General features: G+C 45.2%; 1 protein-coding gene across 1 annotated transcript in view; it reads right to left on the bottom strand.

The window, feature by feature from the left end:
• The window catches only part of kif5ab (kinesin family member 5A, b), a 459,246-nt gene that overhangs the window by 266,713 nt on the left and 175,325 nt on the right, over window positions 1-17,208 (bottom strand). Inside the window, exon 10 of the mRNA XM_061937764.2 lies at window positions 6,826-6,974. Coding sequence (XP_061793748.2) covers window positions 6,826-6,974 — 149 coding nt within the window. The remainder of the gene's footprint in view (window positions 1-6,825; window positions 6,975-17,208) is intronic.

Here is a 17,208-nt window from a genome sequence, read left to right as displayed (position 1 = left end):
CGTGTTTCTCCTTCTTCTACATGTACAGACGCTTGTGGAAATCACACATGAATACCTTAAGAGAAAGTGATTTCAGCTATTTGGGATACAACACTTCTCAGACGGCAAGAGAACTTTCCAATGTCCAGGTCAGCTGTGATTATACTTATCGAAAAACGTTGTCTATTTGTCGAAGGAGAGACAACGGGAATGCGGGCTACAGTGGAAGTGATAAAAAAGGTAGCGAGTGCTTGGTATTACCTGGCCGTCGAGGGAAGACTACGGAAAACGGCGAATGCTTTTGGACTGGCAAAGCAGACTGTATCAGTTATTGTCCGCCATGTATGTCGCGGACTCAACTTCTAGGTCCAGAGTATATGAAGTCTCCAAAAAGGAATGGACAATGAAGGTGAAGGCAAAAGAGTGAGGAGTGTCCTGACCAGATATCTAGATCCCTAGTTTGATTGATGTAAAATGTTCTTTATCACATTGTTTACGTGTCTAATAAAGATTGTATTAATTTATGATGTCTCAGGTGTGATTCACTACAATAGGGCCCCACAGCACACTGGATTCCAGTTAATTGAAATACCACAACACTGGATATTGTTCAGATAAGTTAAATTTAAGAACTTGCACACAAAGCAACACTGGAGGTGACTATGATGTGCGCATTTTCCGCACATTCGTATTTGGTCGCGTTGCGCCGGCGGACGCAGGGGGGGAGAGGGTCTTAAACGACCATTGTGTGTGTGTGGAAAAGGATAAGGTTAGGTGGGATTTACCCTGGATAACCTTATCCGGCTTAGTGTAAACAGGGCCTAAGAAAAAGTGTCCAAGATGAAGAGATGGACAGAAGTAAAACTGGAATGATTCACACCTACTGGCTTAAGAAGCTAACTTTCACCATCTTTTATTTCTCATCTGCTTTTTACTTTGTTGTGTCTCCACGTGCTCTCTGTGTTTTTGCGTCTCGCCTTGACCCTTGTGTCGCCATTAATCTGTTCTCTCCCCCTAATCGTGACTAGTCCATGTGTGTCCTGTGGTGTAATTCAATGTTTTTCAAACTTTTTTGAGCCAAGGCACACTTTTTGCGTTGAAAAAATCCAGAGGCACACCACCAGCAGAAATCATTAAAAAAACAAAATTCAGTTGACAGTAAAAAGTTGTTGTCGCAATTGTTGGATATGACTTTAAACCATAACCAAGCATGCATCAATATAGCTCTTGTCTCAAAGTAGGTGTACTGTCATCACCCGTCACATCACGCCGTGACTTATTTGGACTTTTTTGCTGTTTTCCTGTGTGTAGTGTTTTAATTCTTGTCTTGCGCACCTATTTTGGTGGCTTTTTCTCTTTTTTTGGTATTTTCCTGTAGCAGTTTCATGTCTTCCTTTGAGCGATATTTCCCGCATCTACTTTTGTTGACTGTTTTATCAATCTAGGATATTTCAGTTGTTTTTATCCTTCTTTGTGGGGACATTGTTGATTTGTCATGTCATATTCAGATGTACATTGTGGACGCCGTCTTTGCTCCACAGTAAGTCTTTGCTGTCGACCAGCATTCTGTTGTTGTTTACTTTGTAGCCAGTTCAGTTTTAGTTTCGTTTTGCATAGCCTTCCCTAAGCTTCAATACCTTTTCTTAGAGGCACTCACCTTTTGTTTATTTTTGGTTTAAGCTGCCTTCCGCTGCTTCCGACCTTTACAAAGCAATTATCTACCGGCTGCCACCTACTGATATGTAAGAGTATAACACGGTTACTCTGCCAAGCTCTAGACAGCACCGACACTCAACAACAACACATCATTTGCAGACTATAATTACTGGTTTGCAAAAAATATTTTTAACCCAAATAGGTGAAATTAGATCATCTCCCACGGCACACCAGGTTGAAAAACACTGATCTAATTAGCCTGAGTGTATATGCTGCGTTCCATCTGTAATGGGAAGTCGGAATTTCCGAGTTCTTTGTCGAAATTTCAACTGGAACGCCCCTCGAGGTCGGATTCTCACCACCCCTGAGTTGGCTTCAAATATGGCTGCTCTGAATGTAAACAATAATATAAGTTTATATACAAACCCCGTTTCCATATGAGTTGGGAAATTGTGTTAGATGTAAATATAAACGGAATACAATGATTTGCAAATCCTTTTCAACCCATATTCAATTGAATGCACTACAAAGACAACATATTTGATGTTCAAACTCAAACTTTATTTTTATTTTTTTGCAAATAATAATTAACTTAGAATGTCATGGCTGCAACACATGCCAAAGTAGTTGGGAAAGGGCATGTTCATCACTGTGTTACATCACCTTTTCTTTTAACAACACTCAATAAACGATTGGGAACTGAGGAAACTAATTGTTGAAGCTTTGAAAGTGTAATTCTTTCCCATTCTTGTTTTATGTAGAGCTTCAGTCGTTCAACAGTCTGGGGTCTCCGCTGTCGTATTTTACGCTTCATAATGCGCCACACATTTTCGATGGGAGACAGGTTTGGACTGCAGGCGGACCAGGAAAGTACCCGCACTTTTTTTTTACAAAGCCAAGCTGTTGTAACACGTGCTGAATGTGGCTTGGCATTGTCTTGCTGAAATAAGCAGGGGCGTCCATGAAAATGACGGCGCTTAGATGGCAGCATATGTTGTTCCAAAACCTGTATGTACCTTTCAGCATTAATGGTGCCTTCACAGATGTGTAAGTTACCCATGCCTTGGGCACTAATGCACCCCCATACATCACAGATGCTGGCTTTTGAACTTTGCGTCGATAACAGTCTGGATGGTTCGCTTCCCCTTTGGTCCAGGTGACACAATGTCGAATATTTCCAAACACAATTTGAAATGTGGACTCGTCAGACCACAGAACATTTTTCCACTTTGCATGAGTCCATCTTAGATGATCTCGGGCCCAGAGAAGCCGGCGGTGTTTCTGGATGTTGTTGATAAATGGCTTTCGCTTTGCATAGTAGAGCTTTAACTTGCACTTACAGATGTAGCGACCAACTGTATTTAGTGACAGTGGTTTTCTGAAGTGTTCCTGAGCCCATGTGGTGATATCCTTTAGAGATTGATGTCGGTTTTTGATACAGTGCCACCTGAGGGATCGGATGTCACGGTCATTCAATGTTGGTTTCCGGCCATGCCGCTTACGTGGAGTGATTTCTCCAGATTCTCTGAACCTTTTGATGATATTTTGGACCGTAGATGTTGAAATCCCTAAATTTCTTGCAATTGCACTTTGAGAAACATTGTTCTTAAACTGTTTGACTATTTGTTCACGCAGTTGTGGACAAAGGGGTGTACCTCACCCCATCCTTTCTTGTGAAAGACTGAGCATTTTTTGGAAACCTGTTTTTAAACCCAATCATGGCACCCACCTGTTCCCAATTAGCCTGCACGCTTGTGGGATGTTCCAAATAAGTGTTTGATGAGAATTCCTCAACTTTATCAGTATTTATTGCCACCTTTCCCAACTTCTTTGTCACGTGTTGCTGGCATCAAATTCTAAAGTTTGCAAAAAAAAAAAATGTTTATCAGTTTGAACATCGAATATGTTGTCTTTGTAGCATATTCAACTGAATATGGGTTGAAAATGATTTGCAAATCATTGTATTCCGTTTATATTTATATCTAACACAATTTCCCAACTCGATTTTAGAATTTCTGATGAGTTTTTGTCTCACTAAATCAGCCATATACAACGTATTGTTGGATGTTTGTACATATATGGTAACGTTACTGTCGTATAAACCTTTTTTTTTTTCCTTTGGTATATACGTTCTACATCGCTAGCAATAGCGTCTGTGTTCCCTCTTCATCCACTATGGTTGAAGGTTGCAGAAAGAGTGCACATTTGTTTGTATTCAGACAGGGCAAACGCAAGAATAGCTTTTTCGGATGTGGCCACCTTATTTTTCCACCTAGTACTTAGAACGCTCACAACTCGGCTGTTACGTCATTCCCAGCTCCGACTTACAACTTCGAGGTAAACGGAACGTACCATTAGTTCTCTGTCTTTCTGTCATGTTTTTGGCTACGTTCACACTGCAGGGTATGATGCCTAATTTGGATATTTTTGTTGAACAGGATGTTTTATGTATTCTTTCACATAAAAGAATTAAGGGATTTCTAATGTCAACGGAATGTGTCGCTGAAGTGACCAACTGTGCATTGGGTTGTACGTGTTTCACTCCTGGTGCATACTGGATGTGGCATTTTCAAGCAATTTGTTCAAGAAGAAATTGATCAATCTAAGAGACGATTTGACAAAAACAGACTGACGTCAAAACGACAGCAATTGCGTGCATCCGGGCACAGCCGCACACGTCCTTCGTAGCAGTCATGGTGCCTTTTTATACAAGACTCCGACTAAAATAAATGGACCTGGCAAGAAGCACATAACACAGGCGCCCTGATTGGTGCTAGAATGCCTACTCTCAGCCTTATTCCTTAATTAGTCCTGTTTCCCTTGTGTGTCCAAATGTGTGTGTGCCTGATTATCCTATTTCCACTCTTCATTACGTTCTGTCTCCCACTTCTTGGAGTGATTCTGACCATTCCAACAGACGATTCTGGCCCTGAATTCATTAAGCTCTACCTTGATTTAGATTCAGGTTCAGATTACAGTCAAAGCTTGATGTGTCTTGGTTTGGTCATTGCCTGACCTCTGACGTTTTTTGGGAACCCAGATGGCGCTCTCCTGAAACGGCATCACACAACCTGTGCTTCCCTCCCACCCAGGGCAGTTTCAATGTCTTCACTGTCCCTCGCGCTCAGTCTCTTGGAAGGGTTTCAACAATTCCTTATAGTCTGGAGTACTTGACGTCCCACAGCGCTGTCTCAAAGACTCAGGTGGACCTGGAGTCCTGGCCGGCAACCGGAGTGGTTGCGATGTCTCTGCAATACCAATCGATCTATTGGGCTTAAGGGCCCAGCCGTCTCTTAGAGTAGCAAAGTCTAGCCTTTTTTGCCTGGCGTCCAGACTTTCTACTACACTTCTCCAGAGGGTTCCTCCTCCTTTTTCTGGCTGAATGAGAAAAAGTTTTTGTTTGACCTAAAGGCTGAAATATACTCTCTTGTCACGTTGCTTGCGTAAGCGATGCCGTCTTGTTCCTCCACCTGCATACCCTCCCACAGAAATTTTAGCTCCGCGTCAGCTGCAACACTGACCGCAGATCTGTGAAATGTTAGCTTTCGCAGAGGAGGGTCCATGAGCACAGGTGAAGCTCATTGTGCTTGAAATGCCGAAATGAGATAAAGCAACACTGATTGAATATGTGCATTCAAACCTAATATCGATGCGCTCTAAAAAAACAACAACTGAATGTGTCGTTTGTCAGCTTATTGTGTTGTTGTTGTGCCCAGAAGAAGTCACACAAAGTATGACACTCTTTTTAACTTTTATTGACAATGGAATTTGCCCTATTTGTGTTGTCCCACTGTTGACATCCATGGATTAGCCATATATGGTAGAAATGGATAATGAGACCGCCCACAAAACGTGACCGCTTCATGGTAGCCAATCGTCTCTGTGAGTCCATCTTTCTGTGGCCCAATCACACCACCGAGTCCATATTTCCAAACACCTTTTTGAATGTGCAGCTCATTCTTATGGCTGCCCAATCACAGCACGAATGTGAAAGTTTTTGTCCCGCTCCTCCAAAGCGACCATTTGTAAACGGAGCTGTTTGCACTTCTTCTGGCGACAATACGGGTGCACTTTGTAGGCCTATTATTAATTTCACTATTAGTAATATCTCAAAGCAGCACTAAGTAACTTTTCAACTTTCATAAAATAATGTTCATCACTTTTGAGATAATACTTGGACTTACAACCAGTTGAATGACACCTCTGTCATTGCCTGTTGAAAAGCTCTATGGAGATGATGATTTCATTTTCCAGCATGATCTGGCACCTGCCTACAGTGCCAAAACCACCAGTAACTGGTGTACTGACCATGGCATTACTGTCCTCGATTGGCCTGCCAACTCCCCTGACTTGAACCCCATAGAGAATGTGTGGGGTATTGTGAAGAAGAAGCTGAAAGACACCAGACCCAATAATGCAATTGAGCTAAAGGCCGCTATTGAAGCATCCTGGGCATCCAAAACACCTCAGCAATGCCACAGGCTGATTGCCTCCATGCCACGCCGCATTGATGCAGTAATCCGTGCAAAAGGATTCCCAACCAAGTACTGAGTACATTAATTGACATTTTCAAATGTTTGATTTTGTTTTGCTGTTATAAATGTTTTTTTTTACTTGGTCTGAGGAAATATTCAAATTTTTTGAGATAGGATTTTTGAGTTTTCTTAAGCTGTATGCCATAATCAGCAATATTAAAATAATAAAAGGCTTGCAATATTTCAGTTGATGTGTAATGAAGCCATAATGTATGACATTTTTGTTTTTTTTAATTGCATTACAGAAAATAAAGAACTTCATCACAATATTGTAATTTTCTGAGACAGTCCTGCATGTCCTGGGGGAGAAAAAAATCCTGGAGCCGTCCCTGAACTTGAGTGCATGAAGTGTACATTTGATTAATCAAAGCAGGCTGCATTATCTGCTTGACGTCAGGTTGCTTTTTAAATGCAGATTAGTCGCGTCATGCAAGCGCTTGTAGAGCCTGACTGGAAGATCATCTTTTACATTGTGTTTACTTCACAATGCCGGTGGTCTGTTATGTGTGACGAATCTCGCTAACATCCAAAACGTCTGCTTGGGCGATGATTACAGCCCACATCAGAAATGGCAAAAGGGTTGCAAAACGGTTGGAGGTAAGTGCGCGTGAACGGCTTATCAAATGTGGCAGCAGCATCCAGGCGTGTGCTTTACCTTTGGCCAAACATGAGCGTGGACCTGGTCTCTGTGTCATTGTAGCTGGAGGGAGAGCAGCAGATAAACATGGTGGTGCGACAGTTCCCCCCGAGTGAGTCCTGTAAGATGCGCGTCATTTTGCTGTCACGGTACGGCACGTGAGGCTTCTGCACAGGACAGGAAGGAGCAAGCAGACGAAGAGCATTAAAAGTACTTTCAAATGAACACTATGGTGTGGCAATTGTTGCAACAAAAGTAGTGAAAGGAACCACCACAACTAACCCAAACCACTTTTTGGCACCCATCACCACAATGGTAGGGTACTGTAGAGAATTCATATATTTTTAAGGGTTATTTCTTTATTCATAGTCATGTTTGAAGCAGCTAATATTTCCTCATGTGTACACTTTGTTCTTGTATCGTATGCCCGCAAGTAAACTCTGTGCCTTACCCTGAAGGTAAGGCACATGTGTGTGAGCAAACGCAAAAACTACCTGAGCATTCAGCGGAGCCCATGTGAGCAACATCAGACGTGCACACTGTGGCAACACCAGCAGCACACCTGTCCCAAACCTAACTAAATAAGTTAATTCTCCATCCATCCATCCATTTTCTACCGCTTGTCCCTTTCAAGGTCGCGGGGGGTGCCGGAGCCTATCTCAGCTGCATTCGGGCGGAAGGCGGTGTACACCCTGGTCAAGTCCCCACCTCATCGCAGGGCCAACACAGATAGACAGACAACATTCTCTTATTATTATAATCAAATGACAGCATTCATTTCAATGAGGTTATTTTCTAATATAAGTGTTTAGGCCCACTTACAATGACAATAACAAAAAATATTGTTTTTCATGAACTGTCTACTTGTGTTGTTTGTCTGGGTGGAGGTCCTGCTTTGGAAATAATTTGTACCCCTTTCAGACATTGCATTTAGTTCCCATTAAAACATTCACATGCTGCACAATGAGATGTAAGCAGGGGATCATGTGTACATTCCTGCAATTTCCCGTTTGTAAAAATATATATTTTTATTAGTATTTATTTAATATACTAACAGCATTTCATGATTAATATTTATAAATTAAGATTCCTAATAAATGACACGAGAATAAGCACACATTTGATTGGTAAATCATAGTGTAACGACCTGGAATGACACTTTATGTGTGGTGTTGGAGTTGTCTGACTTTTTGTGTGGCTGTAAACGCATCACTGGCTAAGTGCCATATGTGCATGTGTTGGCGCAAGTGAGAAAGAGCGAGCGGCTGCTGTTGATATAACAAAGTTGCTTTTGGTCTGGTTTGTACTGCAGAAAATGACCACTTTTGCTAGATATCATTTTTTTTACTAATGTTTTGGTGATGTGTTTATGGCCGACAATAAATAGTTTTGCTCAGAAAAGTGATGGATGGAATTCATGTCCTCAAAGCGTCTCGACAGACGTTACAATATTTGAACAATGATGACGAAAACTGTTTTCTCTATCGTGTCCATGTGTCGAAAATTGTTATGCGCTCATTTTTTATTTGATTTTGTGCGCGGCATAGATTTGCCGTGCGCAGAGGACGCTTGAGCAGTGCACAATTGCACAGGCGCACACCTTAGAGAGAACGTTGATTGGATTGGAGTATGATTTAGTCCCTTTTTATCTTATCAGTTTGGAACATTCCTTTCTGGGCAGGTGAGTGTTGTTTTCGTATTCAATAAACTGTCTCTTCCCATTTGATTTTCAGACCGCTTCTAGATGCTGCTATTAACACACTGTAAGACTGGTCTCCTAAAGCTTTAGTAAAACTTGATAGTATTCCTATTCTGTCTTGGTGGTCCTTCTTACTCAACATATATGTCATCCGAAAGAATTTGGGATTGATCAGTGACTTTTATTCCCTGAGAGGAAGACTGGTTTGACTCAATAGTACCTACAGTAGGTCTGGATTGGTTTTTGCCTCATCCCTCACTCAAAGCGCAAGTGAAAAATGCGTGAAGAATGGCGTTTCCTTGATGTGAAGACGTGATAGGTCCAAAAGAGAAAGAGATGATACATAATTATCTGCTCGTAGATGCTACCTAGTGGTTGTTTGAGCTAACTGCAACTCGTCCTGGATAAATTCACCAACCACTCCTTAATAAATGATAAATGGGTTGTACTTGTATAGCGCTTTTCTACCTTCAAGGTACTCAAAGCGCTTTGACACTACTTCCACATTTACCCATTCACACACACATTCACACACTGATGGAGGGAGCTGCCATGCAAGGCGCTAACCAGCACCCATCAGGAGCAAGGGTGAAGTGTCTTGCTCAGGACACAACGGACATGACGAGGTTGGTACTAGGTGGGGATTGAACCAGGGACACTCGTGTCGCGCACGGCCATTCTTCCATTGCGCCACGCCGTCCCATGCTTCAGTCACATGCAGGATTCTCACAGAAATTAGGTAAAATTTAATCCGGACCCATTGTTACTGGTCAAGCACTGCAGCCGAATTTTGACATTTACAGTAAGGCTTCAGTTTTCGTTAAAAATCCGTGCCAAAAGTTCAGACGAAAAACAAATATAAAAACCAAAGCAATTGTTCCCCTAAGAAATAATGTATATCTAAATAATCCGTCATGGACACAAAAAAATAACTACACAAAACAGATGATATATATTTAAAATAATTTGGTCGGGTACTGAGCATTAAGAAGTGGGACTATCCAAGTCTAGCTGCAGTGTGCTCAAACAACCAGCATATTTTATCAGGTCGTTAATGCATTCTTCACTAACCCAGACCCAGGCATTTGTATGCATTCTAAATGGTAAATAAACACTGGAAAAAGTCAGCTAACAATGGAACAAATGGTATTCGCTCTATTCTGCCTTTAAAGCGCTCTAAAAAAAACATCCAAAAGTCTTCATCAGCGGTTTTTCATGCTGTAAGTATATGTGTAATGTAGTAACAGGCCCATTCATAATAACATGTATTATTCATGTATTTTGCTTAATTTAATAATACAGCGGTATAAATATTTCACAGACGCATCACAATTTTCACTTGTCCCTTCAATAACAACACTCCTCATCATGCAGACCTTATAAGAGACAACAAAGACTACTTTGGGAAAAAAAATGATGATCCAGAAAATTTTTAGAAGCTGTGTGCTAAACAGATGCAGCTTTAGCATGATGTAGCAGTATTGCAAAGTGCTGAACAAGATATAAAAACTGAAACATAAAAAAATAGTCACTTATTGTACAATGTTAGAGACTTAGACTTCCTTTTATTGTCATTCAAATTTGAACTTTACAGTACAGTACAGATAAGAACAAAATTCCGTTGCATTAGCTCGTTGTAGTGCAGGATAAAAGAGCAATAAGGTGCAGATATAAATAGATTACTGTACAGATAAATATGTTGCACTTTTGCATATGCATCCACGTTTATGGATGTATGTTATATTGTCTTTAAATTCCAGCCAGTTAATACGTTTTTTTGGGGGGTGGGAGGAATTGAGGGGATTATTATGATGCGTTCAAGAGTCTCATGGCCATACTTGCCAACCTTGAGACCTCCGATTTCGGGAGGTGGGGGTGTGGGGGGCGTGGTCGAGGGTGGGGCAGGGGCGTGGCCGGGGGCGTGGTTAAGAGGGGATGAGTATTTTTACAGCTAGAATTCACCAAGTCAAGTATTTCATATATATATATTTGGGATGTCCCGATCCGATATTTGGATCGGATCGGCCTCCGATATTTGCCAGAAAATGCGTATCGGCAAGGCATGGGAAGATGCCGATCCAGATCCAGTTTAAAAAAAAAACTCAGGTCCGTTTTTTTCCAACGCACCGATTGAAATAATACATGCCACTTTTCTGCTGCTCCCTAATTTCCGTTCCGCATTTTCCAGCACACCTTCAACACATCCACAGGTATGTGGATTCTCACGCAGTTGCTTTTAGCTGCTGGCATTACACGACAGGCTCTTCTCACTCTTTCCTGTGTCTCCCTCTCACAGACAGCAAGCGCACCTTCTTACACACGTCACATACTGTCACGTCATACGTCACATACGTATACCTCCTCCCCGAGCAGAGAGGTAGCAGCATGGCTAACGTTAGCTGTGATGCTAGCGCAGCCGTGTGACCCACGTTCCCTCTAAGGTGCGCGCCTGTGCGCATAGCAATTATATGCCACGCACAAAATCAAATAAAAAAATAAGCGCATAACAATTTTTGACACACGGACACGACAGAGAAAACAGTTTTCGTCCTCATTGTTCAAATATTGTGACATCTGTCGAGACGCTTATCTCCATTCGGTGCCACACGCCCACACCATCAAAATGCCGAGGCAAAAATTTCCACATCAACACCGTATGAAAAAATTAGTGATTTTTTTAGTTGTGATTTCCTTCTCTGCATGAAAGTTTAAAAGTAGCATATATTAATGCAGTATGAAGAAGAATGTTTTAATGTAGACATGCAAGCCTTGAAAGAAAATTTTGAAAATCAAAACTACATTTCCTGCAAATGGGTGCATTTCTACCCTATATTTTAACTTTAGATTTATTCTCATATCAAACACTTTTGGCTGTCTTTTTGACACTTACATCCGGCGCCCCCCTCCATACCCCGGATTTTAAATAATGTAAATAATTCAATGTGATTATCTTGTGTGATGACTGTATTATGGTAATAGTATATATCTGATAGTATATATCTGTATCTTGAATCAATTTAAGTGGACCCCGACTTAAACAAGTTGAAACACTTTTTGGGGTGTTACCATTTAGTGGTCAATTGTACGGAATATGTATTTCACTGTGCAACCTACTAATAAAAGTCTCAATCAATCAATCAAAACACATAGAATCATCATACTGCTGTGATTATATGCATCAAGTGTTCATTCAAGGCTAATGCAAAATATCGAGATATATATTGTGTATCGCAATATGGCCTTAAAATATCGCAATATTAAAAAAAGGCCATATCGCCCAGCCCTAGTTCAATGATGCCATTTCTGTTCGTCATGTATAATTTTGTCTATTTTGTGTTTATCCTTGAATAAACAGGTCAGTTTCTTGTTACCAACCATTGTGTATTATTCAAACTCACCTAATTCAGCTGGCTAGTTGTTATCAAGAGTACTAAAACCCTTTTCAACATGATTCTGACAACTAAGTAGGCTAAATAACTTTAAACTTTAATACATGCTCGGATAGGCCAGTATCGGTCAGTATCGGTATCGGATCGGAAGTGCAAAAACAATATCGGTATCGGATCGGAAGTGCAAAAACCTGGATCGGGACATCCCTAATATATATATATATATATATATATTTATATATATTGTGATGTGCGGTCACAAACCAACCTCCCAGAGACAGTTCTGTTAGGGTTCAAACGCAGCAGCGTTGCTTTATTCAGTCACTTTTTTGGAATGCAGGTTAACTTAAATTCCTCCTGGTTGGGGCTTTCATTTAAACAAACAAATTATCGCATTCCTCATGCCTTGATCAGGTCTCCTAAATTGCCGCCCGATGGAAGCAGACCTTTCCCAGCAGGGAGCCAGCCACACCATGAGTCAAACACTGAGGTGCTATTTAAATCAAACACAGTGATTGCCAACCTGACACAGCTGCCTTGTGGCAGGTGGCCACACATCAGCCTGATTGAGGATGAAATTAGGGATGTACTTGCCTTCAATGACCACACCTCGAGGGTGGCATAGTTTGACTGCCTGGTGCATGCTTTCATTGGGATGGCTGGCCCTCCGCCTAGTCTCACCTGTTCGGAGGTATTGTGATGCTCCACATATCCCCCCCCTAAGCTCCTTGTTGGGACGAGGAGTTTCCTGTTCCTCATCTTCGTAGCGGCGGGACATCGCGTCGGCGTGGCGGATTTCCTTTCCAGGGCGGTGCTCGACGGTGAACTTATAATTTTGCAGTTCCAGGAACCAGCGTGTCACCCGAGCGTTGCTGTCCTTATTGGTGGCCATCCATTTGAGGGGGGCGTGGTCGGTCACCAGAGTGAAGCGTCTTCCCCATAGGTAATACCTGAGATGGTGGATGGCCCACTTCACAGCAAGACACTCTTTCTCCACGGTAGAGTAATTTTTCTCGTGCTTCAGCAATTTTCGGCTAATGAAGGTTACGGGGTGTTCATCGGCGCCAACCAATTGGGCTAGGACTGCCCCGATCCCAGTGCCAGAGGCATCTGTGTGGAGGACGAATGGCTTCGTGAAGTCAGGTGCAACAAGGATGGGTTCCTCACACAGAGCCTGCTTTAACTTCTCGAAGGCCCCTTCCGTTTCGGTGGTCCAAGATACTCGGTGGGTTGACCGTTGTCGAGTGAGGTCGTTGAGGGGGGCCGCTATTGTGGCAAAGTCTTTGATAAACTTCTGGTAGTAGCCGATCAGACCTAAGAAGGACTGCACCTGTTTTTTAGTGATGGGGCGGGGCCAGTTCCGTATCTTCTCCACCTTCTGGGCTTGGGGTCGCACACACCCACGGCCTATCGTATACCCGAGGTAGTCGGTTTCGGTCCATCCTACCCGGCACTTCTTGCCGTTCGCTGTTAGACCAGCCTGACGAAGGGCCTTGAGGACAGCCTCCAGGTGTTCCAGATGGTGGGCCCAGGTGGCGCTGTGGACCACGATGTCATCAAGATAGGCAGCGGCATAGGCTTGGTGAGGACGGAGGATTCGGTCCATCATGCGCTGGAAGGTCGCAGGGGCCCCGTGGATACCGAAGGGTAGGACAGTGTACTGGAACAAGCCGTCTGGAGTTGACAAGGCCGTCTTGGGTTTGGCTCTCTGGGTCAGGGGTACCTGCCAATAACCTTTTGTCAAGTCCATGGTGCTGACGAAGCGGGCAGGTCCAAGGCGGTCAATCAGCTCATCGGCTCTAGGCATGGGATATGCATCGAAGGTGAATATGTCGTTTAGTTTTCGGAAGTCGTTGCAAAACCTCAAGGAGCCATCTGGTTTAGGGACGATCACGATTGGACTGGACCAAGGGCTGTAGGACTCTTCAATGACGTCTTGGTCAAGCATCTTTTTTACCTCTTCTTTTATCGCTTCCCTCCGCGCTTCTGGGACCCTGTATGGTCGTTGCCTGACCACCTTCCCAGGCGGGGTCTCTATGTCATGTTCTATGACATGGGTGCGCCCGGGCATCTCTGCAAAAATGTCCCGGTAGCGGTCCAAGAGCTCTTGGACATCTTGGATTTGTGTTGGGCCAAGGTCCACGCCTATATTGACGGCAGGTTTCTGGGAAGAGAGGTCCGTTAGAAGGGCAGGGCTAGGCAAAGGTGCAGCAGTGTGCCATCTTTTCAATACATTTACATGGTACAGCTGCAAACCTTTCCTCCGGCCGGGTTGCTGCACACGGTAGTTGACGGCCCCCACTCGCTCAGCGATCTCGTACGGGCCGTGCCACTTAGCCAAGAATTTGCACTCTGCCGTCGGGACCAATACTAAGACAAGGTCACCCACCTTAAACTCACGGAGACGGGCGCCCTTGTTGTATGTTCGTGCCTGGGCGGCTTGAGCCTTCTCCATATGGTCCCGGACCAGTGGCCATACCCTTCTGGCTCTCTCCTGTAGGTGTTCCACGTGGTCTATAACGTTCCGGTGGGGGGAGGGCTGACTTTCCCAGGCTTGCTTGGCGAGGTCTAGCAGACCCCGTGAATTCCGCCCGTAGAGCAGCTCAAAGGGAGAAAAACCTGTAGAGGCTTGTGGCACTTCACGAATAGCAAACAGTACATAAGGAATTAACCGGTCCCAGTCTTTCCCGTCAACTTCAACCAGTTTCCTTAACATTGTCTTCAAGGTTGAATTAAAGCGTTCCACTAGTCCGTTAGTTTGTGGGTGATAGACTGAGGTTCTGATCTGTTTTATCTTAAGCCATTTATACAATGTGGTCATTACACGGGCCATAAAACAGGTACCCTGGTCTGTCAAAACCTCGTCTGCTATTCCAACCCGGCTAAAAAGCATGAGTAGTTCATGGGCAACATTCTTGGCGGTAGCAACACCCAAGGGAATGGCCTCGGGGTATCGGGTTGCGTAATCGACCATGACAAGGATATAGCGGTGTCCACGAGACGATTTTGGTAACGGCCCCACAATGTCCATAGCTATTCGTGAAAATGGCGTCTCAATAATAGGGAGGGGTATGAGGGGATTCCGGAGAAAGGGCCGCGGTGCCGCTTTTTGACATTCCGGACAGGTGCGACAAAAGTCTTCGACGGCTCGCTTCACCCCGGGCCAATAAAAACGTGCGACCACTCGGTCATAGGTCTTTTGGGCTTCCAGATGAGCCCCTAATTGGTGGGAGTGAGCGAGGTACAACACCCGGGTGACGTGACTTTTTGGCACTAATAGTTGTTCGACAACTTCCCTACCCTTAGCTTTTGCACTTCGGTACAACAGACCCGCTTTTACCAAAAAATTAGGATAAGACATCACACTCACCCCAGAGACCAGTTGACCGTCTATGGTGGTGATGCTTTGGCGGGCCATTTCCAGGTTGGGGTCAGCCCATTGGGCTGTGGCGTACACGCCTTGAGGTGGATTCCCCTCGACCGGAATGAGCGGGAACTCAGAGAAGGGGTCTTCACTGGCTGGAGGGGTCTCTCCCCCACTGGCGTCTCTTTCAGATGCTCCACTTCCTGGTGAGGTTCCTCTAGGTGCTCGGAAGGTGGGGAATGCGGTCCGCGGGGTCGAGGCTGCGGGGCGACGGTCTCTGCGTCTTGTTTGTCGGGGAGGATGTGGGCAGCGGCGGCCTGGGTTCCAATACCGCTGGAAGAGGACACAATCCGTGCCTATCAGCAGAGGGACAGGTAGGTTGGGGACCACCCCAGCAGCCACAACGGCGTCTCCACGGGGGGTCTGGACCCGGATATGGCTGACCGGGTAATGGCGGACATCACCATGGACGCAGGTGATTCGGGATGGTGTCTGCGCCGACAGGACCAGCGTAGTCAGCCCTCACCAAGGTGACGACGCTGCCAGAATCAATCAGGGCATGGCCGTCTGTACCTCCCACCCGCACCGGCAGGGTGGCATGGGGTCGGCTGGTGTCCCCGGCGTGCAAGCAAGGTCGGTGGGCACCCGAGCTGGCGGCAGAGGGCATTGAGACGTCTCGGTCCCGCTCCGGACAGGCCCAGGAGATGTGGTCTTCTCGCCCGCAGACTTAGCACCTTCTGGGGGGTCGGGCCAACCTTTCCGGTGGGTTACTATCCCTTAGGGAATTACGTGGAGGAGTACGGGGAGGGGATCGCCGGCGTTCACGGCCCATCCTTTCAGCAGGGGTGGGGCGGCTTGGCTCAGCTCTGGTGGTTTGGAGCATCTCGTTGCTAACTTGGTAGTTCTCCAACAGAGCTACCAGAGAATCCAGGGAGGTGGGGCTCACCTGCGCAGCATACTTTCTGGCATCGGGCGGCAAAGCTCGAATACACCGATCAATCACCAATCTTTGGATCCAGGGTGTCTCCCCGCCACTCGTCAGCCAGCCCTGGGTAAGACGTAGTAGTTCTGCGAGCTGGGCCCTGGGCGGCTGGCTGGCACAGTAGGCCCAGGCGTGGTATCGCTGAGCTCTAGCTGGTAGACTGTACCCATGGCTTGCTAATATGGCGGCCTTGAGCTTGGGGTAGTCTCGTGTGTCCTCTGCTCGCAGGTCGCGGCAGGCGTTCTGGGCCTCCCCAATGAGGAACGGGGCGATTATTCCTGCCCACTCACCGGGTGGCCATCGCTCCCTTGTAGCAGTGCGCTCGAAGAGCTCCAAATAGGCTTCAACGTCGTCATCGGGGCCTTGTTTGGTGAGGACTCCCCCCGGGGCTCGAACCACTGCTTCGTCTTTGTCGACCTTCTTGAGCAGTTCCTTCATCGCATTCTGCAACTCCGCCTGGCTTTGCAGGAGCGCCCTTACTGCTTGCTCCATACTGTGGTTGGGGAGGGTCTTCTATACCCGCATTCTCCACCAATTTGTGATGTGCGGTCACAAACCAACCTCCCAGAGACAGTTCTGTTAGGGTTCAAACGCAGCAGCGTTGCTTTATTCAGTCACTTTTTTGGAATGCAGGTTAACTTAAATTCCTCCTGGTTGGGGCTTTCATTTAAACAAACAAATTATCGCATTCCTCATGCCTTGATCAGGTCTCCTAAATTGCCGCCCGATGGAAGCAGACCTTTCCCAGCAGGGAGCCAGCCACACCATGAGTCAAACACTGAGGTGCTATTTAAATCAAACACAGTGATTGCCAACCTGACACAGCTGCCTTGTGGCAGGTGGCCACACATCAGCCTGATTGAGGATAAAATTAGGGATGTACTTGCCTTCAATGACCACACCTACAGGGTGGCATAGTTTGACTGCCTGGTGCATGCTTTCATTGGGATGGCTGGCCCTCCGCCTA

The sequence above is a fragment of the Nerophis lumbriciformis genome, linkage group LG03 (assembly GCF_033978685.3).
Source record: "Nerophis lumbriciformis linkage group LG03, RoL_Nlum_v2.1, whole genome shotgun sequence".
In the NCBI taxonomy this organism is placed as follows: Eukaryota; Metazoa; Chordata; class Actinopteri; order Syngnathiformes; family Syngnathidae; genus Nerophis; species Nerophis lumbriciformis.
Note: the sequence above shows the minus strand (reverse complement) of the source record. Positions and strands in the feature narration are given on the sequence as shown.